The sequence below is a fragment of the Sminthopsis crassicaudata genome, chromosome 1 (genome assembly GCF_048593235.1).
Source record: "Sminthopsis crassicaudata isolate SCR6 chromosome 1, ASM4859323v1, whole genome shotgun sequence".
Lineage (NCBI taxonomy): Eukaryota > Metazoa > Chordata > Mammalia > Dasyuromorphia > Dasyuridae > Sminthopsis > Sminthopsis crassicaudata.
Window position 1 is genome coordinate 606,481,718 of NC_133617.1, and position 26,412 is coordinate 606,508,129.

Genomic DNA, 26,412 nt, shown 5'->3' on the forward strand with positions numbered 1-26,412 from the left:
ATAATCAATAATAATTCCTGTCAGTTTTTGCCATTTGTAGTCTAAAAGATTAATTCAACATACTTTTTGGACACATTTTTCCAAAGAACATCAACAGATTTTTTTATTGGAGCCATTATTTGGTACTTGAATTCTCATTAACATTCACACAAAATTCTTTACTCAAAAATTATCATCTTAAGATGCTTTTGGTTGTTAAAACAACTTGGTTTGTTGTTCTACATGTAGTAGAACAATGAATTTAGAGTTAGAATGACTTAGTTTAAATTTAGGTTCTGCGACTGACTATTTATGTAATTGGTCAAATGACTTCATTTTGTTAGTCCTAATTCATACAAAAAGGAAATGGTTCCTAGGGTTCTTTCAAGCTCTAAATGACATGACCCTATGAATCTTATCAAAAATGTGACAAAGGCACTCTCTTGCTTGTATTTGTGTCCCCAGCACTTAGTGCTGTGTGTGGCACCTTGTTCTAAATAAAAACCTCCAGGAGTAATCCTATTCAATTTTTTTGACTCCATGGGATAGCTGTGTCTGGTAACATCAAAATATAAAAAGGAATAATTCTGGCCCCTTTAAGAAACAGATATTAAAATTAAAGAATGATTAACGTACTTCAGGAGAAATGCTGAGTTAAAGAGTAATGAAACAACTGGATGTCTGAGTTATTTTACTTTCTTGCATGTTCACTGATACCTCACCAACAGCTAAAACCAAGGATGTAGAACAGGGATTCATAATCTTTTTTTATCATGGACCTCCTTTCCTTCAGGTTTATCTGTTTTGTTAAGCCTATGAATCCTTCCTCAGAATGTTTTTTTTTTTTCCTTTGAATAAAAGAATATAAATTTTATGAAAAGACAATGCATTGAAATGATCCCATACTTACTCTCTACTACTCCTGGAATAGCTCTATAATGCTGAAATTGATAAAAGGATTTTTCCAACATATATTCAGGATTAATTTCTTCTACACGTAACAAGTTCAGAACCATGTTGTAGGTCAAGTGAAAAGCACTATTAAGAGGATCAGCTGAGCCCTAAAAGAGAACAAATAAATCCTGTCCATTTTAAAAATAAAACTATAGTAGGATCTTGAGCCAATCATTACAGAAAAGCTGAGTATTTTCAATGTATATCAAATTATACTATATAACCTGATAGCTATGTTTTCTTTTAGATGAAATCATATAGGTGATGTATTCTTTTCATAAATACTTAACACACACACACACACACGCGCGCGCGCGCTCTGAATGAGAATCAGAGAGAGAAATAGTACAAATGATCCTCATATTTGAATTATTCCCATTATTTTCTAGATGATTTTCTAATTCCAATGTTCTTTCCATGTAATGTATACATATAGATAATATTGTGGGGTTTTAAAATTATAATTTCCATGTTAGTTATGCTGGGAAAGAAAACACAAATCAATTGCCCACTATTATTCAAATCTATAATGGAAATGTTAACTTTATCAATAAGAAAAGAAAAAGAAATTGGAGGAATAGAGTACATAATAAGGATGCAAAACTATCACTCTTTGCAAATGACATGATAGCATATTTAGAGAATCCCAGAGAATCAACTAAAAATTTATTACAAACAATAATTTTAGTAAAGCTGCAGGATATAAAATAAACCCACATAAATCTTTAGCATTTCTAGGTTACCAAGAAAGCCCAGTAGCATGAGATAGAGAAAAATTCCATTTAAAATAACTGTAGCCAATATAAAATATTTGGGAGTCTACCTGCCAAGACAAACCCAGGAAAACAATTAGAAAATACTTTTTGTAAAAATAAAATAAGATCTAAATATCTGGAAAAACATCAATTACTCATGGGAAGGCCACGCTAATAAACTGCAAAGGAAGATAGTTGTACCAAATCTAAAACTATTTATTATAAAGTGGCAGGCATCAAAACCATTTGGTACTAGCTAAGAAATAAGAATAGTGCATCAGTGGAATAGGTTAGGTACACAGATACAATAGTCAATTACTATAGCATTCTACTGTTTAATAAACCCAAAGATTCTAGCTTCTGGAGTAAGAATTCACTATGTTACAAAAATTACTGGGAAAATCAGGAAACAGTATGGCAGAGACAAGGCAGTGACTAATACCTAATACTCTATACCAAGATCAGATCGAAAAAAAGATATAGACATGAAAGGAAATATTAAAAGCAAATTAGGAGGAAAAAAAAATGTCTACCTGTTAGATTAGTAGAGAAAAGAGGAATTAAAGCCAAAGTGGTACTAGAGAATATCATGAAATTTAAAATAGTTAATTTTGATTGTATTAAATTAAAAAGAGTTTGTACAAACAAAACTAATGCAACCAGAATTAGAAGGAAAGCAGAAAGCTGGGAAACAATTTTTATAGCTAGTGTTTCTAGTAATTTTATTTCTAAAATATATAGAGAACTGACCCAAATTCATAAGAATACAAGTCATTCCCCAACTGATAAATGGCCAAAGAATAGGAACAATTTTCAGATGAGGAAATTAAAGCCATTTTAAATCATATGGGAAAAAAAATGCTCTAAAAATCACATTAAAGTAATGCAAATTAAGACAACTCTGAAGTACCACTACACAGATGACAAAAAAAGATGATAAAAATATTAGAGGGGATATGAGAAAACTGGAACACTGATGCATTATTGGTACAGTTATGAAATGACCTAGACATTCAGAAGAGCAATTTGGAACTATGCCTAAAGGTCTATCAAACTGCAAACTCTTTGATCTAGAAATCTCACTACTGAATCTATATCCCAAAGAAATCATAAAACGGGAAAAGGAACCACATGTGCAAAAAATGTCTGTGGTAGCTCTTTTTGTAGTGGATGCCCATCAGTTGAGGAATGACTGAATAAGTTATGGTATATGAATATAATAGAATATTATTGTTCTGTAAGAAATGAAGAGCAGGCTAATTTCAGAAAAGCCTGGACTTACATGAACTGATAATGAGTGAAGTGAGCAGAACCAAGAGAATACTGTCACAGTAACAGCAAGACTGTGTGGTGATCAACTATGATAGATTTAGTTCTTCTCAACAATACAGTGATCAAAGACAATTCCAATGTATGTAGATATGTATATATTCATTCAGATGAAAATTGCTATCTACATCCAGAGAGAGAACTATAGAGACTGAAGGTGGATCAAAACATAGTATTTTCACCTTTGTCTTTTTTCTTGTGCAACATGACAAATAGGGAATTATGTTTAAATAAAACGTTTGCACATATTTAACCTATAACCTATAAGATTACTTGCTGTTTTGGGGAGGGGAGATAAAAAAGGGAGAGAAAAAACACAAAGTCTTACATTTAAAAAAATGAATGTTGAAAATTATCTTTCCATGTATTTGGAAAAATAAAATATTATTGAGGGGAAAAAAAAAAAAAAAACACAACAAAAGACCCCAGAAAAATAAAGAAAACATAGAAAAAGTATGTTTTGTTCTGCATTCAGACTTCATCAATTCTTTCTCTGGAGGTGGATAGTATTTTTCATCATAAATCCTTCATAATTATATTAGATCACTATATCGCTGAGAATAGGCAAGTCATTCACAGTTGATCATTATATAATACTAGTGTTACTGCGTACAATGTTCTCTTGGTTCTGCTTGTTTCACTTTACTTCAGTTCATGTAAGTCTTTCCAGCTTTTTCTGAGAGCATTCTGCTTATTATTTATTGTAGCACAAAATTATCCCAACACATTCACATGCAATAATTTGTTCAGACATTCCCTAATTGATGGACATCTCTTCAATTTCCAATTCTTAGCCATCTTTAAAAGAGCTACTATAAATACTTTTATACATATAAATTCTTTTCCTTTAAAAAAAAAAACTCTTTAAGATAGATTTATTAAGTGGTTTTCTTGGTCAAAGAGTATATGTAGTTTATAGTTCTTTGGGCAGAGCTCCAACATGCTCAAGATGGTTGAATCAGTATACAACAGTATATCAGTGTCTCAATTTTCCCATATTCACTTTAATACTTGTCATTTTCCTTTTCAGTCATATTAACCAATTTGACAGGGGTGGTGGGATGATACCTCAGTTGTTTTAATTTTTTATCATTGGTTTTAAAGAAAATAAAGATGAATGAATTTTATTTTCTATATGCTATAACTATCTAGACCAATTGTACTTACATGGAACTCTATGCTTTATAAAGGGCTTTCTTTATATTACCAAGTCAAAATGAAGGTCAGAGTAGTTATATGATCTGCCAATGTTCACATCTTTAGGAAATGACTAAGCTAATATTCATTCATACCTAAGTCTTGTGATTGTTAAGCTTTGTGATAATACCACTTTGTAAATGTCCTCTCTTCAGGCATGTAAGCCTATTTTATTCGACTTGAAAGCAAAATTACAATTATCACAAAGGCTCATTTTGCACCTCTTTAATGTGTCATTATCCTTAAGAGCTAATGAGTCTTTTCACCCATCTGATCGCTGGATTCTCCAGTAAATGTTGTTTATCTCTATGACAATATGAACTGCTTGAAAGTAGGCAATTTCTCTATTTTCTAATTGTATCCCATGAGCTTAGTAGAGTTCAATAAATGCTTTTTATCTCATTTATATGTCACTTCAACATGGAGGGATCCCAAGTTCTACAGAATATAGCAATGGAAAACAAGCTATAACAAATCCTACCAATTAACAAGCATTTATTAAGCAACTACTACATGTTAGCATTAGACTGGGTGCTGAAGGAACAACAAAATAAAAGCAAATATAAATCTTTCTTTTCAAAAAGTTTAAGCTGTATGGAGGAAGTAGAGTTAGATAGCAGTCCAAGAAGTACTGGAACTGAAAAAATTGCCTCTCTGAAACAAAAAAACATTATACATTTTGTTGCTGGGGCAATCTAGGATTTGACTATAACATTTTTTTTCTCCTGGAAAACAAAATCTATTTTACAAGGCACACCCTGTGGTAAAAATTAGTAACTGTCTAAGTTACTGCTTTTAAATATTGTATTACTTAAAAAACTCAAAGGCATAAGAAGAAAAAGTAGATAGATAAATTAATTTGCAAATAATTTTCAAAAAAGTCCTTCCTATGTAAATTTGATACATATTTTAAAAATGTACATGGGAAAACAAACACATGACTGCACTGTTGATAGAGCTGTGAACTGGTCTAACCATTATGAAAAACAATTTGGATTAATCCTTCAAAGGGCAATGAAATATGCATATTCCCTTTGATGTAGCAATTAATTCTAGGAAGATAATCTTCAGACAAAGACTGATGGAAAGAACCCATTTTTTTTAAAACACAAATTTTTTTTTTTCATTTCAAAGAATTGAAAATAAAGTGGGTGCTAATCAACATTACTGGAATATTTTTGGAATATAGCACTCTAATAATGAAAGTAAAAGATATCGAGAAACTTGGGAAGACAAAGACTTGTATGAATTGATGATACAGATTGAAGTGAACAGAAGCAGAAGAAGAAATGACACAAAGGGCACAACTAGGTAAAGGAAAATAATTTTGTGCAAAGAATTGGAAGCTGAGGGAGCCTATGAACTGGAGAATAGTTGAATAAGCTGTGGTATATAAACAAAAGAAAATACTATCATGCTGTATGAAATAACGAAGGGGATGGTTGCAGAGAGATCTGGGAAGACTCTTTTAAAGATCTGTCAATTTATTTATTTTTTTAAATAGTTATTTTACTTTTCCAAAAATTTTCCAAAACTATGCAAAGATAATTTTCAACATTCATTACGTTTCAAATTTTTCTCCCCTTCTTCTCACCTCCCTTCTCCCCAAGATAGCAAGCAATGCAATATAGGTTAAACATGTGCAATTTTTCTAAACATATTTCCATATTTGTCATGCTATGCAAAAATATCAAAAGGGAAAAAACATGTAAATAAACAACAAATAAGGTGAAAATACTGTTTTCATCCACATTCAGTCTCCACAGTGCTGGATGCAGATGGCGCTTTCCATAACAAGTTGATTAGAAATGCCTTAAATTACTTCATTGTTGAAAAAGAGCCAAGTCCACCATAGTTGATCATTACATAATCTTCTTGTTGATCTATACAATGTTCTTTTGGTTCTGCTCACTTCACTTATATGAATTTGATGATAAGTCTTTTCAGACTTTTCTGAAATCAGTCTGCTCATCATTTCATTATTAGACAATAATATTCCATTACATTCATATGCCATAACTTACTCAGTCATAAAAAAGATGGGTGTCCATTCAATTTCTAGATTTTTGCCACTACAAAAAGGGCTGCTATAAACATTTCTTACATATTTTCTTTTCCCTCTTTTATGATCTCTTCAGGATACAGACCCAGTAGAGACACTGCTGGAAAGATTTAGATGAACTGAGTCGGAGTAAAGTGAGCAGAGCCAAGAGAACACTGCACATTGTGACAGTAACAGGTGGGTATTCTAATAGAAGAAGACATGAGTAAGACCAACCTTTCTTGGTGTGTTTGCAATTTAAGTCAAATTTAGAGTGCTAAGAGGTAGATTTGTACTATACCAAATAAAAGTAGGCATTTTTAAGTAGAGAAACAAGTCAGTGAACTTTCTTACTTAATAACTCCAATCACTCCCCTGACAAAATAGACTAGAAAAATATTTGAAATTGGCATTTCAGTTGACCCTTTCCCTAAGCTTCCTTATTTTTGCAAGCAAAACTCGAATAGTACAGTAAAAACAAAGTTATCTGCTTAAGCAAGACCTGGTGCACTTTACAAAAATTATCTGAAATTCAAATGCACCAGGCTTTCCAAGCATATATCAAAAAAAATTTTTTTCTATCAATAAACTTCAACATAAAATTACCTTTAGTAGCTGTTTTCCTATAGTTGGGCTCATCTTTTCATCCACCATGAGAATTACTATTCCTCTCTCATCCATACCTCTTCTTCCAGCTCGACCAGACATTTGAATATATTCACCAGAAGAAATCTAAATGAATTTTAAAAAATTTCTATTAGCATAGAAATAGCGGGGAAAAAAAGTTATTCAACATCATTTTTGTTCTGTGACAAAAAATTATACTCTCAAAAGGGATTTAGCACATTTTAAGACAACCACCAAGTTGTCCAAGTTTTTAGAATTAATCAAGGAATATTTATTAAATGGCTACTAAGGGCCAATCACTGTTCTAGATGCTGAAAGTACCATGACAAAAATAAAGTCACAAGGTTCTTATTGTCTTTTACCAGAATAAGATCTACTCTATTTTAAAAAAAAAATTATAACTTTTTATTGACAGAACATATGCATGGGTAATTTTTTACATAATTATCCCTTGCACTCACTTCTGTTCCGACTTTTCCCTTCTCTCCCTCCACCCCCTCTCCTAGATGGCAGGCAGTTTTATATATGTTAAATGTTATAATATATCCTAGATACAATATAGGAGTGCAGAACCGTACAGTTCTTGTTGCACAAGAAGAATTGGATTCAGAAGGTAAAAATAACCTGGAAAGAAAAACAAAAATGCAAGTAGTCCACATTCATAAAATCTACTCTAGTATAAAGTATAAAAGAGCAGTGTTTTGTTAAAGGGAATTTTCTCAAGCAGTGACTAATTCATGATACCAGTAAAAGCATAGATAGAATTCCTAGCCCATCTAGTTCTATATGAATTCAAATTGTTGGAGGTGAGAAAGAGTATTATTTATAACAAAGTTAAAAAACTTAAAACTTGTTTTTCTCCATATCCGATATGTATGACATTTCAAAAACTGAACTTATGAACCACTGATAACAAAGAATCTTTAAATATAATTGAATTTTGTTGAAAAGTAAAGTACAACAAGTAAAATATAGCACATAAGCATCACTAGCATCTAAGTCTTTCCATCTAATTCCTATTATAAGTAAGATTGACTGTTATTCTTTTAGAAATACTCAAAATGTGCTTTTCAATAAAGGCTGGGGTAGCCTGACAAAAATCATAACTTTAGCTACACAGGTTTCAGTGATGTGACCACGTCAACTATATGAAAAATATCTAAGGACTTTAATAAAATAGAATGAAGAAAAAACTCTGCATAGCCAAAAAGTACCTCATAAAAGCCATAAACAAAGGATCAATAATTTGGTAACAGGAGAACTTTCAAACCTAGTTGTTCTCACTGCATCTAATAAAATGCCAAAACATTTGACTATCTGGTTTCTAAGTAGATTAGCAACAGCAAATTGGGTCAAGAGGACTGTTATATCCAGCACTAAAAGGAGGAAGAAAAGGCAGTTAAAAGCCTAAAATCATGGGTGAACAAAGTAATTACAATAAAATCTCTATAAGATAGGAAATAAGGAAAATAATATTGGGTCATTCATTATAGTGGCCAAATGCCCTATACATTCCAATAGATTTCCAACATGTTAAAACACAGTAAATATCTAATATTCAAAATGATGACAGTTATCAATACATAAATATGTAGCTACTGTTTTGTATTTGTATTTTTGAGTTATCTATTATGAATAACTAAGCTATTCTTAGCAATATAATGATCTAACTATCATGAAAGAATTATCAAAAAGGATGCTGTCCATCTCAAGAGAGAGAACTGGTAGAAGCTGAATCTAGATTGAAGATACTTTTTCTGTCTTTTTCCTTTTGGGAGGGGAAGGGGAAGGAAACAAAGGAGGCTGTATTTTCTTTCACAACAATGACTTAGACGAAAATAGTTTTGCATGACTGTACATATATAACTTAAGTCAAACTGCTTGCTTTCTCATTGAGGAGGAAAGAGGATGAAAATTTGGAACTCAAGAATTTGAAGTAAGAATTTTGGAATTGTTTTTACATATTAATACAGGGAAAACCAGATTACACCCAATCTCAAAAACAACCAAAACAAACAAACAAACAAATAAATAAATAATTCCAGTTATAGGTCAAAGAGAAATCCTATGAAGAAAATTACATTGAACTGTACAGACATATTGCTCCCTATATGTGCTCATATTTTTAAAAGAATAAGATCAAAACAAAATGTTTCATACTTAAGGTCCAGGATCACCTTTGTAACTCCATTTCCTTAAGTCAAAAAAAACTTTCTCTGTGGCATAGTTGGCAAAAGATTATAGATGTAGTTCACTATTTTTCTTTGGATTGAGTATTTAATCCTTTCCCTAGTTACAGACTTCCTTATGGATGAATTTAAGCAGAGATCTAATCCTAGGGTAACTAATGGGGTTCTTTGTAACCTGAAACAAAAAGATCTTAATCCCTCAACTTGAAACACAAAAAGAAATAAAATTCTAAATGCAAACATTAATCTCCAATGATTTCCAAATGACATTCCCTTTCTCTCACTAGAGCACAGGTAGCCTCACTTAAAAAGGCAACAAAATCCTGAACTATATTGTTAATAATAACAATATAGCTCAGTATAAATGCTTTTCTAGGTCAATTCCAAAGAATTCATGATGAAAAATGTTATCTTCCTGAGAAAGAAATGCAGAAAGAATGCAGACTGAAGCATACTATTTTCCACTTTATACATTTGTTTGTTTGTTTATTTATTTTATTTTTTTTTTTGGGGGGGCCTATGTTTTCTTTTATAGCATGACTAATATGGAACTATATTTTACATGATTGCACATATGTACCCTACATAGAATTGCTTACTGTCTTAGGGAAGGGGGAAGAGAAAGGGAACTTGGGATAATATTTTAAAAATGAATTTTAAAAATGATTTTTATATGCAATTGGGAAAAAATTAAATATAATTTAAAAAATTTAGAGGAGGGAGGGAGAATGTCTAAGGTTGAAAGAAAATGTTCCACACAAACTTTTCCCTACCCCAATTTTATATAAGAGTAGGCAAATAATATATTAGGGAGTGGAAGAGATCGAAGATAAAGGATACTATTCCTTAGATAGTTTCAACCTCTTAATATTGTAGTATGTTAGAAAACCAAAAGGATAGACACTTTTGATTACATAAATTTAAGATACCATCCATCATAAAAAATACTCTCAATAACTGTCTCTATATAAAAGCTAGTTTGGTAGCAATCTGGAATTATATGAGGTAAGTTATTACACTCTTTCATTCCATTGGTCCAGCAATCTCACTAGTGAACTTATCAGTCAAAGACAAAACCCAAACCCACATACACCACAATGTTCAAAGAAGCACTTTTTATTGGGGGGTGGGGAGAAGGAGAGGGAAGGAGAGAGAGAGAAGGGGAAGATGTCTAATGGTCCTGCATAGCAGAACTAAGACATCAATTGATATAATGAGTATAATAATATAAAAAAAAAGGAAATTGAAAGTTGGTGAGTATATGAGAAACATCTCTCTACAGTTGGTAGATATTGGATATGAGTAAGATAGAATGTTGCCAGACTACTGTTTTGTTGATTAGTTTTTACTTGACATATTTTCTTTATTATAATGGAGGGTTTTATGGTACTAATAGAGAAGGAAGGTATTATCAGGAGATAATATATGATACAAAGACAAAAGCAGTAAAAGGTATTATTTTTAAAGGGGTGAAAGTTTAAGTATTGAAAATGGATTTATTATTAGGTCTTTGGAGCTTTCATTTCTTACCAGTTGCCATAGTGGTACACTTTTTTCTTTATCATCACTTGTAAAAGACTCAATAAAACAACTCCAAGCAATTGGAGTCTGCAACCAATTCACCTAATCAAGGTAAATTATATTTTGCCTTAGAGATTATTCTGATTAAGGTTTCTAAAAGTAGTGCTCTCATGATTACCAGGTCTCATTAAGATGGTAAGTATGCCTTTAAAAATGAAAATATCAACAAGAAAAAGAAGAATGCAGACAAATAAGTAGCATTTGATATAACTTACTATAGAATACATTATGAATTCCTGGAAATTCTGGAATATTTTTATATTATTTCATTCAACATTTCCTATTTCATTTTCAGTATTTTCATACTCAGTATATTAAGTTTTTTTTTTAAACATGACATAAAACTGAAATTGATTGGAACATGCTCTCTTGTAACATTACTTACCCATCGAAAATCTTTCCCATCAAATTTACGAGCATTTGTAAACAATACAGTCCTAGCCGGCATATTAATTCCCATAGCAAAAGTTTCTGTTGCAAATAAGGCCTAATTAAGGAGAAAATACATATGTGAACACATTTTGAGTTATAAATGTTCTAATATGTTAACCTCTTTTCAACATTACATTAAATTACTAATATTCTGAAAAGTGAGAAATAAAAGGAGATAAACTAAAGCCAGGTTATTAAACTTTTTTCCTAAGCATGACATTCTTAGGGAATATGCAAACCATACATAAAGTCATTGCTCAAAAAAATTACTTAAACCAAAGCAAAATGATTAAAAGGGTTAAATGTATGCAATCAAATCCTTTAGGATTAAGATCATACTTCTAAAAATAAACAGTAATAATTTAGAGAAAAAAATTTTTTTTAAGTCAAGTCAATTTAGAAAATACAGTACAGAATTTCCATATGGTAAGCAGTTTTCCTAGAATTTGGCTAGTCAATGAAAAGTTCCAAATTTTATGTCTTAAGGGCCTTACACCTGTGGGGGAAAAGCAGAATGCTCAACCCTTAGTTAAAAAGAACAATGTACAACAAAGAACATTCTATTCTCAGCTGTCTGAAGATTTAAGAGAAATAAATCAAGCTTCTATAAACATAAGGAAAAATGCAGAAGAAAGAGAGTATGTGTTTCATTCACAGGTTTGTTTTTATAGCAATAATCTCATGTAAATTTTGATTAACATGGTACTTTTAATGTTCATCAGACTACAGGTGTTTTTAAATTTAATTTAAAAAACTATATAATATATATGCTCTCATCAGAATCAGTCAATAAATTGCCAATTGCCTAAAGTAATATCATTAAGCAGAACTCAGTATATACTCAGTATATAATTACAACTAAGCTCAATTTAAAAAACAAGTGTTTATCATAAGATATTTAGAATCAGCTGACTGAAACAAGGCACAGTAATAACTTGTTTATTCAAGCAAATGATCATTAACAATGTCTCCAATGTGAGCACATTATCAAGTCTCCTAAACTACAGGATCACAGATCCAGAACTGGAAGGGACAGTCTATTTGGTCCAAACCTCTCATTTTGAAGTTGAGGAAACAGAGGTTAGGAAAGATTTCACCCCAGTGATGATTTCTAAGTCCTGCTTTACACTCTACTTGCACAACCGAACTACCAAAGCCATAGAATTGGTGTGAAAAATTAGGAAGTTATTTTTAGTATAACTAGATATTCAGAAAAAAGAGGAGGTAACTATGAAGAACAATCAAAGTTAACTATACTTTATTCTCAAACTAGCAAGGAGGGGAGAGCCTACTTATGCCGTGTTCTTCTTACCAAAATGTTTTTTTTTTAACTTTCTTAAAAAGATTCTAAACTTAACAAAAATAAAAATAAAATGGGTATTTCTATAAGAGAGGATTCACATTTACTATAAATATGTAATATGTAGGGCTTATTTTTCTTCATTGTATATGGTAAATTAACTTTTAAAACTGCCTTGAATTTCTGGGATTCCTTCTGGCTTTCCTTCTGTTTGTTTCCTTTTTTTTTTTTTTTGGACTCCAAGTCCACAATATCACACACTTCTTTAATTAGAAATTTTTAAGAGAAAAGCTTTTAAACCAAAATGTCTGTATTGGTCATATCAAAAAATGTATTTCATTTTGCATCTTAAGTTTATCACCCACCAGGAGGTATGTAACAGCATGCTATAGCTTCTGCAATTGTGGTCTGTCATTAACATACATCAGAGTTATTTTTCAAATGTTTATTTTTATATTGCTATTGTTATTGTAAGAATTACTTTCTTATTGTTCTGGGTCATTTCATACAAGTCCAGATTTTGGACATCCCTTTAGTTTTTAGTTCTTTGCCTAGAGGAGTTCCTACATATATTTTTGTACATATTGGTTCTTTTCTTCTTTCTTTGATCATTTTGGGATAGAAACATAGTAGTAATATTGCAGTGATTTTTGAAATAAGTTGTAAACTGCTTTCCAAAATGACTGTACCAATTCACAATAGTGAATTCACTTACTATTTTTTTCACTATTTTATTTAAATTAAAAAGTTTTTACATAGCTCAGAAGTAAAGTAGAATATCAGAGCTGCTTGAATTTGTATTTCTCTAAACATAGTGATTTGAAGCATTTTTTCAGAATTGTCAGTCATTAACTTCAATTTCCACCAAAAATTGTCTATTCAAATTCTCTGTTTACCAATTAGGAAATGCTTCTTGTTTGTTATAAATTTCAATCTTCTTATCTACATTATCTAAAAGTATTTCTCCCCTCCACTAAGAATCTGAATGTAATAACTATCTGAACTTCCACTAATTTAAAAGTTGATTTTGGTGAAAAAGCCTAATATAATGCATCTGGAAGTGACCTCAGGAACCGTTTAGTCCAAGTCTTTTATTTTACACATGGGGAGAATGAATCCAAAAGAGGTGAAGTGACTTGCCCCAGGTCACACAAGCAACAAATGACAAGAATGACAAATGACAAAAATGACTTTCTATTGTGTCCTCCTGCCTCCTTTCATAAGAAATGGTAGTAGTGATTGTTTGTCCTTAGTTCTCAAAGAGGATGAAGTCTTAAGGAGGTGATGCCATGACATACCACTGAATTGAACGTGAGGGAGGGCTGTGTCAGGACACCTGCCTCACTTCCTCTCCAGAGTCATCTGGGTCCAGTGGTCAGAAAGAGATCAGGAGGATTAGGGATGGCCCTGGATACTGTGGGAGATCTTGGCCTTTTCAAGATGAGGTCTTTGGAGATACCAACTGGCAGGTAAGGTGCCATGGCACATAGATACCGAAGTGAATTAGTTTGATTGAGCTGATTTTCTCCTAACATGATGGCTGAGATTACTTGTGCTGAGTAAATGAAAATTTTGTCCAACACCCGCCTACTGCCAAGAGAAGAGATATAACATCTTTCTTTTCTGCTGTGTGATTCCTTGCTAGTTTCCAAGACTAATTCAATTAAGGTATGTATTAGTCTAGATTAACCTCAAAATCTAAACATTTATAATAAATATAGCTTCCATCAGAAGATGTCCTGTGGTACCAAAAAGATATGTATAACAAAATTTAAAAAGGCAAAACAACTCGTTTGCAAGCCAGGGACACCATTTCTTGGCAATAAATTACTAGAAAAGTAACAGATTTTCTTTTCATTGACTATTTCTTGTCCCTGATGTTCCATCAGCCTCTCTGGCTGGTTTCTATTCCATGACCAGGAATCTCCTCCAGGATAAACATGTAAACATGGAATTTTGCTGCCTGTCTCTGGACAAAGAGTAGACTGAGGAGGGGACCTGTGTCCAAAGATGGTATTCTGGGGAAAGGATTAGTTGCAAGTACTAACTAGGCTGTGTATGAGAGAAAAACAAGTTCAAAAACAACCAGCAATGGTATACTTTGGAGCCTAGGAGTGAGATGAGGTCTCAGAATGACTGCAAAACTGAGTATAATCCTTTAGGGGCAAAAAAGAAATTAAAAGGGAGAACTTCTCATCCTTATTGGAAAAAACCTAAAAAAAAAAAAAAAAAAAAAAAAAAGCTGAGCTGTGTAAAAACTTTTCAGTTCAAGTAAAACAGGAGAGAAAAGAAACACAAAAAAGTAAAAATGAACTAAAAATAACAAAGGATTAAACAAAGAAAGAAATGCTTACATTTTAACTTACATATGTCCCCTTATGATCTATTATTATTGAGGGTCACAGAAGGAGTCTAATTAGACAGAAGTCTGAGAGTAGTTCTGTTATACCACAAAAGAAGAATGAAAAGAGAAAGGCAGAGGAATATACTTATGGGGAAGATTAGGAAAAATTGGCTCACATAATAAGGGTAAATGAGTCAAAGTATTTAAATAAGGGAGGAGTGGGGAAAATGGTTAACACTTGAACCTCACATTCATGTGAACTTGTCAAAAGAGAAAATACACACAGAACTGAATATAACTCATTCAACTAAAATGAGAATAAAAGATAAAATTGGGAAGAGAGAATTGGAGGGAGAGATTAATCATAAGCAAATAAAATCTAAATAAGAATGCACAAAAATATTTATAGTTCTTTTTTTTGAGGTAACCAAAAATTGGAATCTCAAAGGGTGGACATCAGTTCAGAAATGGCTGACTGGTTTGTGGAATACAGATGTAATGGAGTACTGTCACACTGAAAGAAATGATGAAAGGGAAGTTTCAAAGAAAGTGGAAGAACTTTGAATGAAATAATGAAGAATGAAGTGAAGAGAACCAGAAGAATAATTTGTATAGTAACCATAAATAACAATTAACAACAAATTTATTAATATTACAGAGAGTCTTGAAAGTCTTTCAAATCTTTCATGTCAGTGAAATGATGAACCAGGATGATGAAACAAGTTATATATTCAGAATGCAGAATTTTTCTCTCTCCCCCTCCTTCCCCCCCGCCCCCAACTCCCTCTCCTCTCATTCATTTTTGCTTCAGACATAGCTAATGTGAAACTTTGTTCTGTTAACATTTACTGTTACTGTAACAGGAGTTATGCTGTATAAATATTAAAAAATAAAAGACCAAAAGAATTCCAAAGATTTCTCAGATACTCAATTATTTAACTGGCTATAAAGTAATAAAAAAAAAAAAGTTATATATGGGAGAATGGGGGTAGGAAAGTACATGTTAGTTGAAAAGAAAACAAAAACTGGTGATAAAGTTTTTTTTTCTCCCCCTATAACGTTCCAAAAGCTTCATCAAGCATGATTTTTCAAATGTAATTAAATAATTATAGTCATACCTTTATCAATCCTTCTGAAAATAGAATTTCTATGGTTTCTTTCAAAATAGGAAGCAAGCCACCATGGTGAATACCAATTCCTCTCTTCAAAAGAGGAAGCACATGCTCAACCTATAAATAAGGAATAAAATTTTTAAAAAGCATTTTTCTTACATTTTACTTTCAATATTTGGGTTATATTTTAACTGTTTTTTAATGGATATATGGACCACAAGCCAATTTATTCACATGCTGGAGTTAAGATGATCTTTTTACATCTAAAAGCATTTGATCTCTTTATGCAACAGCTTTTAGAAAAATATAAACTTAAAACAAACAAATGCAAAGAAAAGAAAAACAAAAACCTCAGGTTCAAAGCAAAATCTCTTGTGATACATAAAGCCATACTTGTAGCAATGTTGTAGAAATAATATTTCAACATCTCAAAATAAAAATAAAGAACTATTATTAATAATGAAATTTAGGTTAACTGCTTTAGTGCTCACTTGAGGAAGCTTTTTATCTTCATCAGATAAGCAGTCTATTGCATTATTAAATACTTCTTCAACCATCTTCTTTTCTTCAGCTAAAAGAAAAAAAATCAAGTTTAAGTTATTACCAAGAAACCAATAACCTAACAGGTATCAGATGCCATCCAAATAATGTGACTTATAAAATTATTTAAATATTAACAGAAAAAATTTTCATACTAGGGCAACTTAAGAAAAAACCTGAACTTGCTCAAAAATAAATATAAAACTTGGGGAGGCAAAATATTTTTAAGATATTTGCTATTATATAACTACCTAACAATATTAACATGCTACCATAGAAAATTACTGTTACAATAATTTCAGCACTTGATTATCTTTGCAATAAAATAACTTTAAGAGTTGCTCACCCATGAGGTCAAGAAAACATTTAACATAGTTAATTAATTTAGTAGCTGGGCTACTTCAAAGGTTTTTTTTTTCCCCATAAGACTTTAAAATGCACATAAAATTAGTTTATATCATTAAGAATAGGAAGGATACAATCTTCTCATTTTACAAATTTACCTTAAAAAAAAAGTAATAACTTGATTTAACATTACATTCTGGCCTAATATTACTAACTCTAATAATATATAATCAAATAGGCACAGCCAAGATTTTTGGTGCTCTTTCTACTAGACTACAATACGTAATAGAAAGGCATCTTATTTTCCTAAAATAATTGCTAATGTCATAAAATGAATAAAAAATTATTAGCGCCAAATAATAATGCTCACAATTTCACTTCTTCTGAAAAATCAACACTGAAGACATCTGAGGAATTTCCCTTTTGAAAATCATCGATGACATCCTTATAAAGCTTGGGATCCATCTAGTACAATGATCATATTTTGTAAATAATAAAACTAAGGCCCAGAAAAGTTAAGTGACTTCCCCAAGGTCACATAAACATCAAGTACTAATATAGGTGAGACTTGCAAGGTAGATTGCAAGGCAATCTCAGATTCTAACTGCAACTTTTAAAAGAATTAAACACAAGTACATTAAAAAAAAAAAAAAAAAAAAAAAGACTTTTTTCATTTTAAATTAAAACGTTTAAAATTCCATATGGCGATAAGAACGAATCCTATGTAAAGATGTTTAAAAAAATACTGTATTTGATTAAGATGCCATAATTTTCTAACATTATAACTTTTATAAACCTCAGTTAAATCAGTGGTCTAAAATGCTCATTCAAATGTGAAAGAATCAGCAGGACTACATACAAAAAACATCTATCCTATTTAAAATTGAGGATCATTTGGCTGGTATCATTGAAGAATTAGTTTTGACAGTTTTGTAAAACTGCTAAAGTTCTCTCCTACAGAGAAATTTCTTCAAATTACAGGTAGAACATCTGAAATTCTTAACCCTATCTCCCCCCAAAAAACAAAACAACCACACTTGAGGAAGCAAAAGAGATTCTTAGCAGTACATAGAAAATTTTTAAAAAGAAAAAAAAACTTTGAGAATACCCCAAGCACATAAAGATATATGTAATAAACAGTTCTATAAATGCTCCACTTTCCTTGCTGAGATCCCTCATGTTATCTGCGATTCTCTAGGACCCACATCAATTAATTCCTTCCCCTAAGAGTTCCATGGAACTTCCAATCTGGTCTGTTGTCTTTTTAGCAGGGTGGGATAGTAATAATGCTCCAGGGACATATAAAAAGAGAAAAAAGGAACCAAATACATCTTCCTTGAGTCTCTTCCATAAATTATACATATTAATTGCTAAAAGCTGTAGCACACTTTAAGAAGGCTGTTAAAAATGAGGGTTTATTATTGTGGCAGAAATATTTCTTTTAGGTCAAAAGAGATGTATTTTTATATACTATATATACTTATAATACAATAAGAACTTAAGAATATCAAGGTGTCAATTTCTAGCATCTAAACATTTTATGATATTAAATTATTGTCAATCTTAATACTTGTATCTTTACTATTATGATATATTACTAGATTCTGAGTCAAGGGCAGGAACATGACACTCAATTGTAATATTTTTTCTTATGGAAAAATAAAATACATATGAAGACTTCCCAGAAAAAATAATGCAGTCAAAACTGAAACATGACTAGTTTTAAAAACTTAAAGAAGTCACAAAAATTGAATAACTGAGCGAATAATTTTAACATAAAAGCTATATTGAAATGTACTAGTACCTGTGTTGAAATCTAATTTGGTCATCTGGAGGGCATATGCTTCACAATCCTTTTTACTGAAGCTGAAAATGATTACAGGCTGAAAATTTCTTTCCATAATCATCTTCACAATTTTAAACACATTTGATGGTCCTGCAAAGACAAAAGGTTGACATAAAAGTTATTTTTTTGTGTATAAAGCATTAATTTAAACCCATACATCTATGAAACTTCCTAAAGACAAAAATCTAATTTTAACATCAAATAATTTGAAACTGAATATCATGAAGTGCCTTCAAAGAAAAAGATAGAGATTACCTTTTGTTCCTCCTTTCCTCCCCTTCTGATCTCCTTTTGCCAAATCACCTGCATCTCTAAGTACTTGCATTGCGGTATTGAAATTATCTTCTCTGAAATCACCCTGGAATCAAAGATATTCTTCTAAACAATTTCATCAAAAATGTCAACATAATTCAAACATCTTTCACATTACAATTATTTTCCCCTCAAATAATATAAATAATTTCTTAGAATAAAATAGTTATACCAAGCGGACAAAAACAGAATTCATTTCTGAAAGATTCATATGATTTTCATACAATACTATGATCTATACAAAGTAATTTATAAACAAAAGCCTAAATAAGGAAACTAGCCTTCACCTCCTATTAAGGATTAAAAGAATTATGATTAAGGAAAAAACAATACACAAAAGCCACTTACATTTTCATCAACAACAAGATGAAGGCCATCTCCCCCTGCTGGAAAAATATAATGTTGCAATGGAGTTGGTCGATAATCTGTGTAAATTACATGGCAAGGCTGTAAAATAAATTTTAAGAAAAAATGAAAATAGTTTATTACTTAAGCATGTACATTTTTCCCTAGCTAAATTTCATTTGAATCTTACTGAGACAGAGAAGTGGAACAACACATGGGACAGAATCCTGAACCTGGAGTTAAGAAGATTTGAGTTCAAATTTGGCCTAAGACACTTAAAGGCTTATTGACTTTGGGCAAGTCCTGACCTGTTAACGCTGCTTCCTCATCTGTAAAAAGGGAATAATAATGGTACCTACTTTTCAGGGTGATTATGAAAATAAGGAGATTATTTGTAAAGTGCTTTGTAAACCTTAAAATACTACAGTTACTAACATTAACCTAAGGAAATTACATGTTCCAAACATTGAAACCATAGGAGAATAATCTTTTTTAGATTTTTAAGAAGGAAAATTTAAAAGACACACACACACACACACAAAACCTATATAAATTATAGTACCAAGGTCATAGCTACTCATAACTGGCTTAAAAGGATTCAGATATAATGATTGAAATAAAAGGTCATACTATTATTTGAATCAAATAACTCAGACTATCAGAATTACAGGCTTCTATCTCTGTATCTCTCAAAGCTTCCATCAGACAACATGGATTTCTAGCTGCCTCCCCCCAAAAACGAGGCATTCTATAAGGAAAAGGATGTTTGTTGATCAGCTGGCAACTGTTTAAATGCTACAAGTTTGGGGGGGGGGAAGAGGGGAGAACTTCCCTGAAAGCTCCCAGAGCATCATTGCATCATTCCTTTTAATCCCAGGTTTTATACCAAATTAAACCTCTACATATAAATTCTTTAAAACCAGAGACAAGACATGGAATATTTTGCGTGAGAAGAGAAGGTTAATTTAACTGAAATGCACTATGAAAAAGCAGCAGTAATGTATAACAACGAGACTAGAAAAGAGTTTATACTTAATCCTTCAGACAATATAGAGGCACTGGAATTTATGCAATGGAATTATTACAAAAGGAATGTGACATGATAATATGAAAGCTTAAGAAAAATCACTTCTTTACCCAGTGTGGAGGAATAGATGGAGTGGAGCAAGATGAAATAGGGAGTCCACTCAAGGTTACTGTAATAAACCAGATAAGATATGATAAACACCTGAATTAAGAGGCTTTTTAAACAGAAAAGTTTTAAAGAGAAGGGGTTAGAGATTCTGTGAAGCTAGAAAACCATATATGTGATGAATATAAAAGTGCAAATGGGGAAAAAAAAAAAAAAAGTAAAACTGAATGCTATGAAATTATAATGACCAACCTTGGTCTCAAAGAAAAAATATGGAGATACTATCACATCCTCACCACAACCTATTTACATAATTAAGGGACCATCAATGAGTATAACATTTAATTTCAGACTTTTTTGTGGGAATAAGCTAGTTTTGTGGGACTTTTTCCTCTTCCTTTTAAAAAGTATTTAAAAAAAAAAAGCTTGGTAACAGATGAGGAACGATATTCATGGATATACAGATAATATAAACTGCACCTAACTCCTCCCCAATCAATAGAAAAATTATTTTAATATAAGGCCTCTATTACCTTGTAAAATTTTTAGAATGAGCACTCTATTTTGTGTCAAAGGCTTTTTTCTAAATATATTAGCATAATGTATTAATGGACATGTTTTATTATTCTTATTGAATTCATTTTAAAATTTGTAAATATATTTATTTATTATATTATTACTAATAACAATAAACATTAATATATTATGGTGTTTTAAAGTGTTTTTGTTTTTAACATGATTGTGTTGTTTCTCTAATACTGAACTATCCTTGAATTTCTGGTATAAGTCTTTGAATCAGTATCTCTGATTAAGGGTCTATTATAGTACAGTGCAAAGAATCTAATGCTTGTGATCTATGTCGCTTTGGATAAGTCACTTTTTTTAGGCTTCCATTTCCTCAGATAAAATGAAGAGGTGACCTCTCAGGTCCCTTTCAGTTCTGTATCTAAGTGGCCAAAGGATAGGAACAAATAGATGAACAATACAGCAAAACAATGCACTAACTCACTAATTATAAATGAAAAAGAAATCAAAGTAACTCTGAGATTTTATTTCACAGTGATCAAATTCTGGAAACAAAGTAGATGCTCATTAATGGGGGAATGGTTAAAAAAAAAGACAGTATATGAATACAGAGGAATGTTAATGTGCATAGAAAAATTGTAGATATGATGCAGAAGATGGGAAGAATTATATGAACTATGGCAATGTGATTAATTAAAACCAGGAACACAATATACATGATGTCAATAGAAAGAACTTAAAAACAAATTCTCTGAAATACTAACATAATAGAATTTGGCCTTAAAGAAATATAAGAAGAATCCTCCCTCTTGTCTCTGCAGAGAAGGGGAGATTATAGATATGAACAGGGAATATGATGTTGGATAAATTTTGAAACATGTTCTTTCACTGTGTTGTTTTTGCTAAACTTATGAAACATCTTTTTTATTCTTTACTACATATAAGGAATGTCTCTCTGCAAAAGGGAAGGATTATATTGGGAAATACTGGTGAGGTTGAAAAAAATCTACATATATGTACATTTATATTTTAACTATCCATCTCTTATAGATGTGTATAACGTAGACATAATCTATGTATATATTTACATAGATATGTATATGTATAGTTATCTATGTCTAACTAAATATACATGTTGAAGTAATTAAAATAAGAAAAATATTAATAACATCAAAAAAAGTTAATTTTAACAGATAGAACTTTATTATTGAGGCTAAATAATCTTAGCAGCTAACATGTTTTTCTAAAAAGAATACAGGTTTTAATTTCTGCTTGTAATGTCTAACATTTCTTAAATGGCTAAAAAAAAAAAAAAAAAAGGATTATAGAAATAAGGACCAAGAAATCTTGAGAGGAAGAAAAAATGAATATGAGACCTGCTTTAAGTCTCTAAGACCGAGAGTTATCGGGAGAGACTTACATGAACTGATGCTAAGTGAAGTAAATACAACCAAGAGAACATTGTACATAGTAACAAGATTATACAATGATCAATTCTAATGGATGAGACTGTTTTCAACAATGAGATGATTGAGAGCCATCTATACCCAGAGAGAGGACAGTGGGGACGGAGTGTGGAACACAACACAGTATTTTCATCTTTTTTGTTGTTGTTTGCTTTTTTTTTTTTCCTTTCTCATTTTTTTCCTTTTTGATCTTATGCATAATAAATGTAGGAATGTTTAGAAGAATTGCACATGTTTAACATATATTGGAGTGCTTGCTGTCTAGGGGAGGGAGAAAAATTTGGAATACAAGGTTTTGCAGGGGTGAATGCTGAAAACTATCTTTACATGTATTTTGAAAATAAAAAGCCATTATTATGAAAAAAAGATAAGGAAAAAAAAAAGTGAGAGCTATTCAAAAATAGAAAAGGCTCACTTGGGAAGTAGTGGGCTACCCCCTTAGTGGATACTTAAGCCAAGGCTAGAAGATCATTTTCCAGTTATTTGGTAAAAGAGATCAGATAAGATATGAGGTCCCTTCCCTCTAAAATTGTGTGATAGATATTTTTAGTAAGGCGGTAAAAGATTAAATTAACTTCAATAGATTAATAGTACAAAATTTTGGATAAAATTTTGTTTGGATAAAAACAGGTAAATCTTGGAGTAAGACAGGATAAGAATAGTAATCCAGAAATACATCAAGTAGCTAACCAAAAAGTGTACATATTCACTAGTCCATATGTATGTAAGGTTTTTTGCAGCCATGACATAGTTCAAGGTGTCTGTTGTATTTTAACTGGCATATGGATATGGTTTTTATTCTTCACTCTTCCCCCACCTTTGATCATTTGTTCAGTTTTGCCAAATACCTAAGAAATGAAAAGCTTTCATTCATAAAAATAAGGTGAATAAAACATTATAAACAAGGATTCTTGCTTTTTGTTTTTTCACCCTCTTCCTTCACTTTTTTTATTATAGAGGCAGAAATACAGAAGCTGTACAGTACCGGACATCTAAAACTAAGATATTTTGGTGCTTGACACAGAAATCATGTTTCTGATAAAGAAAGTAGTACCTGTTTATGTAAATGACAAATCCACTCTGCAAACTGTCGAGCATTTGGAATAGTAGCAGAAAGGAAGACATAGTGAACATTATCAGGAAGCAAAATAATAGTTTCTTCCCATACTACACCACGCTCTAGAAAATAAAAATCACAAATACAGAACTCCAAATTATTGAAGTAACACTGCCATCAATTTTTTTTCTTCTCGTTTACTTATCCTTATCATAAAACTAGATTAGCATTACATTGAAGCTATTCTATAACATAAGCTTCCAAAAAAATTATGCACTGAAGTGTAATAGCTTGAATACTTTAGGGCTCAAAGTAGCCCCTGAAAATACCTTCATATTCAAAGGAAAAATATATTTCTACTTCATATCAAACAAGGGAGAGTAGTAATTTATAAAAAATCAAAAATAAAAAGTATGTGGCACAAAGAACTTTTAACCTAAATTATCACAAGGTCTTTTGAAGGTAAAGAAAAAAGCTATTCTGTACCATATCTCCCTGACAGAGACATGATGGAATCAGGGTGCAAAATGGAAACACACACACATACTCTGACACAACCAATGTGGGAGTTTGTTTTGGTTTCTTTTAAAAAAAATTTGTTTTGCTTAACTATGCATTATTTATTACAAAAATTATCTTTTTCTTAAGTTGTGATGGGGTAAGGGATCATGGTAGGAATGGAGAGATAAAATTGATTTTCTTCACTAAACAAAAAAAATTAAAAATTATGTTAATGCCCCTGATTTCAAAGTTTCAAAGAGAAGAGGGTTTTGAGAGAGAAAGATAAATGGATATTTTACTCATGTTAAATTTGAGATGCCTATATACTATAAAAATATTCAAGAGGGACATTTTATAAACCACACTCAGAAAACAGAATCTATACATTACCTGAATCTCTCATATAATGAATTTCATCAAATATAACCCAAGCAACTTCTCTCATAACTTCAGATCCTCTGTACAGCATACTTCTCAAAATCTAAGGAATTGAAAGTGGAATAGTTTCTGTAAGACATTTAAAAATTCTGTGGAAAACAGTTCTTTCCTAAGCAGTTTTTTCAAAGAGTATTGGGATTTTTTTTAGGGAGAGGGGTAAGTAACACTATATTTTCTTAAATATGCTTTTAAATGCCAGAATCATTTGGTACTTTTTTTTTTTTTAAACATAACAAGTATGTAGGAAACATAGCTATGGTACAAGAAGACTCACATTTCATTCCTGTTTTTCTATGAACAACAAAGCCTATTTCAGAATCGCAGTTTCAATTTCTACTGTCTGAATTGTGAAACAACTTTTAAGATAATCATTCATCTATGACATAAAACTAAGATGATCTATCAGCCCTCACGTACTACAAACAGTGTATTTATAGTTTTTTGATGATTCCTGGATTTTCTTTGAATCACATAGACAACATGGCTCCTTAAGATGTCCTCAGTACACCTACAACACAGAATCTCCAGAACCAGCAATTATCCTTCTTTTTGGGGACCAGATTTATAATGTCATTTGTACAGTGATATCACAGTTAATAATTTCTCTCTATATAAATATATTAGCAATTGTACAATATCTACGGTACTAGATTAAATGAGGAGCCTGACAACGGGTATATGGAAGATATAAGAGTTAAACAAAGGTTCTTTTAAATACAGTGCTCTATCTACTAAACTGGTAACTCTCAGCCTACTTATTTATAATGCTGGTCCAAAATAGATTGTGACTTCAAAGGTGAGGAAAATTAAAACAACAGCAAAATGTAGAAGAAAGCATATCTATACAATAATTCACACTGAATATTTTCAGGGCATCCATTTTTGGATTTATACCCACTAGTATTTTACATAGATCAAGAAATAACTATTATAAAAAAATGAAACTCTATTGTGATTTTAAAAGTCCCTATTACTACCTCATATTTATGAAAGCCATAGTCATGTGTCATCACTTAGATGACCAGATTCAGAATGTAAAAACTAGTGTTTAACTATACAGAACAACATGTTTCAAAATAATAGTAGGTACTGAAATACAAATTACAGATATTTCCAGATTACTAAGCAAATAATTATAAGAAAGTAAATTAAGATTCAAAATACTGTGTATTTTAAGACTTTTAGGTAAAAGTATATAAATATTATGAATGTCTGATGTAGCACAGCGTTTATAAGTTCTAATTCCGGAAGTAATATGAAGGGAAAAATAAAATTAATAGTTTTATTTAGTTAAATTTACCTCAGTAGTCATAACTAGGCAAGATGCTGTAGGATTTATGGTGACATCACCAGTCATCAGGCCAACATCTTGAAATTCTTCATACATTTCACGGTATTTCTGATTACTTAAAGCCTTAATTGGGCTGGTAAATATCACACGCTGCTTTTCTCTCAAAGCCAAAGCAATGGCATACCTAAATATACAAAAACAGTTAAAAAAAAAAAAACAACAACTCACAAAACTCATAATTTTCCCTTATGACCTCTATTCTATCAATATACTTCTAATTTCTCTTTTAAAAAGGTTTTTACACAAATAAAATTCAGGTGCTGATCTTTGGAAAAACAAAAAGGATTTCACTGAATGTTAAGAATATCATACTCTACTTATTTGTAAGCCTAATATTAAAGTTAAGAAAATATGTCAAAGTAACAAATGTGAAACTGCTCTAGTGATATAAATACACAGATTTTAATCAAAATTTGAATATAATCATTTTAATATTATTAAAAAGAATTTAAAATCATTTTTACATTTCTAGTTACTATAAATATGAGAAATGAAACTTCTATTTTTTTCCTTAATAGCATCTATACTTTACTATACTATACTATACTTTACTATGCTATACTATATTTTACTATACTTTGCTATACTATAGCATCTATACTTTACTATACTATATTTCTTGAAACTCATATTTTCACTCATTCTTATAAACAATGACTATTTTTTGAGCTTAAAACTTCACTAAAATTTTTAGATATTTTATATATATTTGCA

The 26,412-nt window shown here is 31.1% G+C and overlaps 1 protein-coding gene across 1 annotated transcript in view; it reads right to left on the bottom strand.

Annotated features, from left to right (window-relative positions):
• The window catches only part of MTREX (Mtr4 exosome RNA helicase), a 93,114-nt gene that overhangs the window by 46,655 nt on the left and 20,047 nt on the right, over positions 1 to 26,412 (bottom strand). The window contains exons 7-17 of the mRNA XM_074282502.1: positions 25,648 to 25,822; positions 24,300 to 24,390; positions 23,406 to 23,530; positions 19,232 to 19,330; positions 18,827 to 18,929; positions 18,530 to 18,661; positions 16,332 to 16,411; positions 15,847 to 15,957; positions 11,038 to 11,139; positions 6,862 to 6,987; positions 890 to 1,040 (exon numbers count right to left, since the gene is read on the bottom strand). Of these exons, the coding sequence (XP_074138603.1) occupies positions 890 to 1,040; positions 6,862 to 6,987; positions 11,038 to 11,139; positions 15,847 to 15,957; positions 16,332 to 16,411; positions 18,530 to 18,661; positions 18,827 to 18,929; positions 19,232 to 19,330; positions 23,406 to 23,530; positions 24,300 to 24,390; positions 25,648 to 25,822 (1,295 nt within the window). The remainder of the gene's footprint in view (positions 1 to 889; positions 1,041 to 6,861; positions 6,988 to 11,037; positions 11,140 to 15,846; positions 15,958 to 16,331; positions 16,412 to 18,529; positions 18,662 to 18,826; positions 18,930 to 19,231; positions 19,331 to 23,405; positions 23,531 to 24,299; positions 24,391 to 25,647; positions 25,823 to 26,412) is intronic.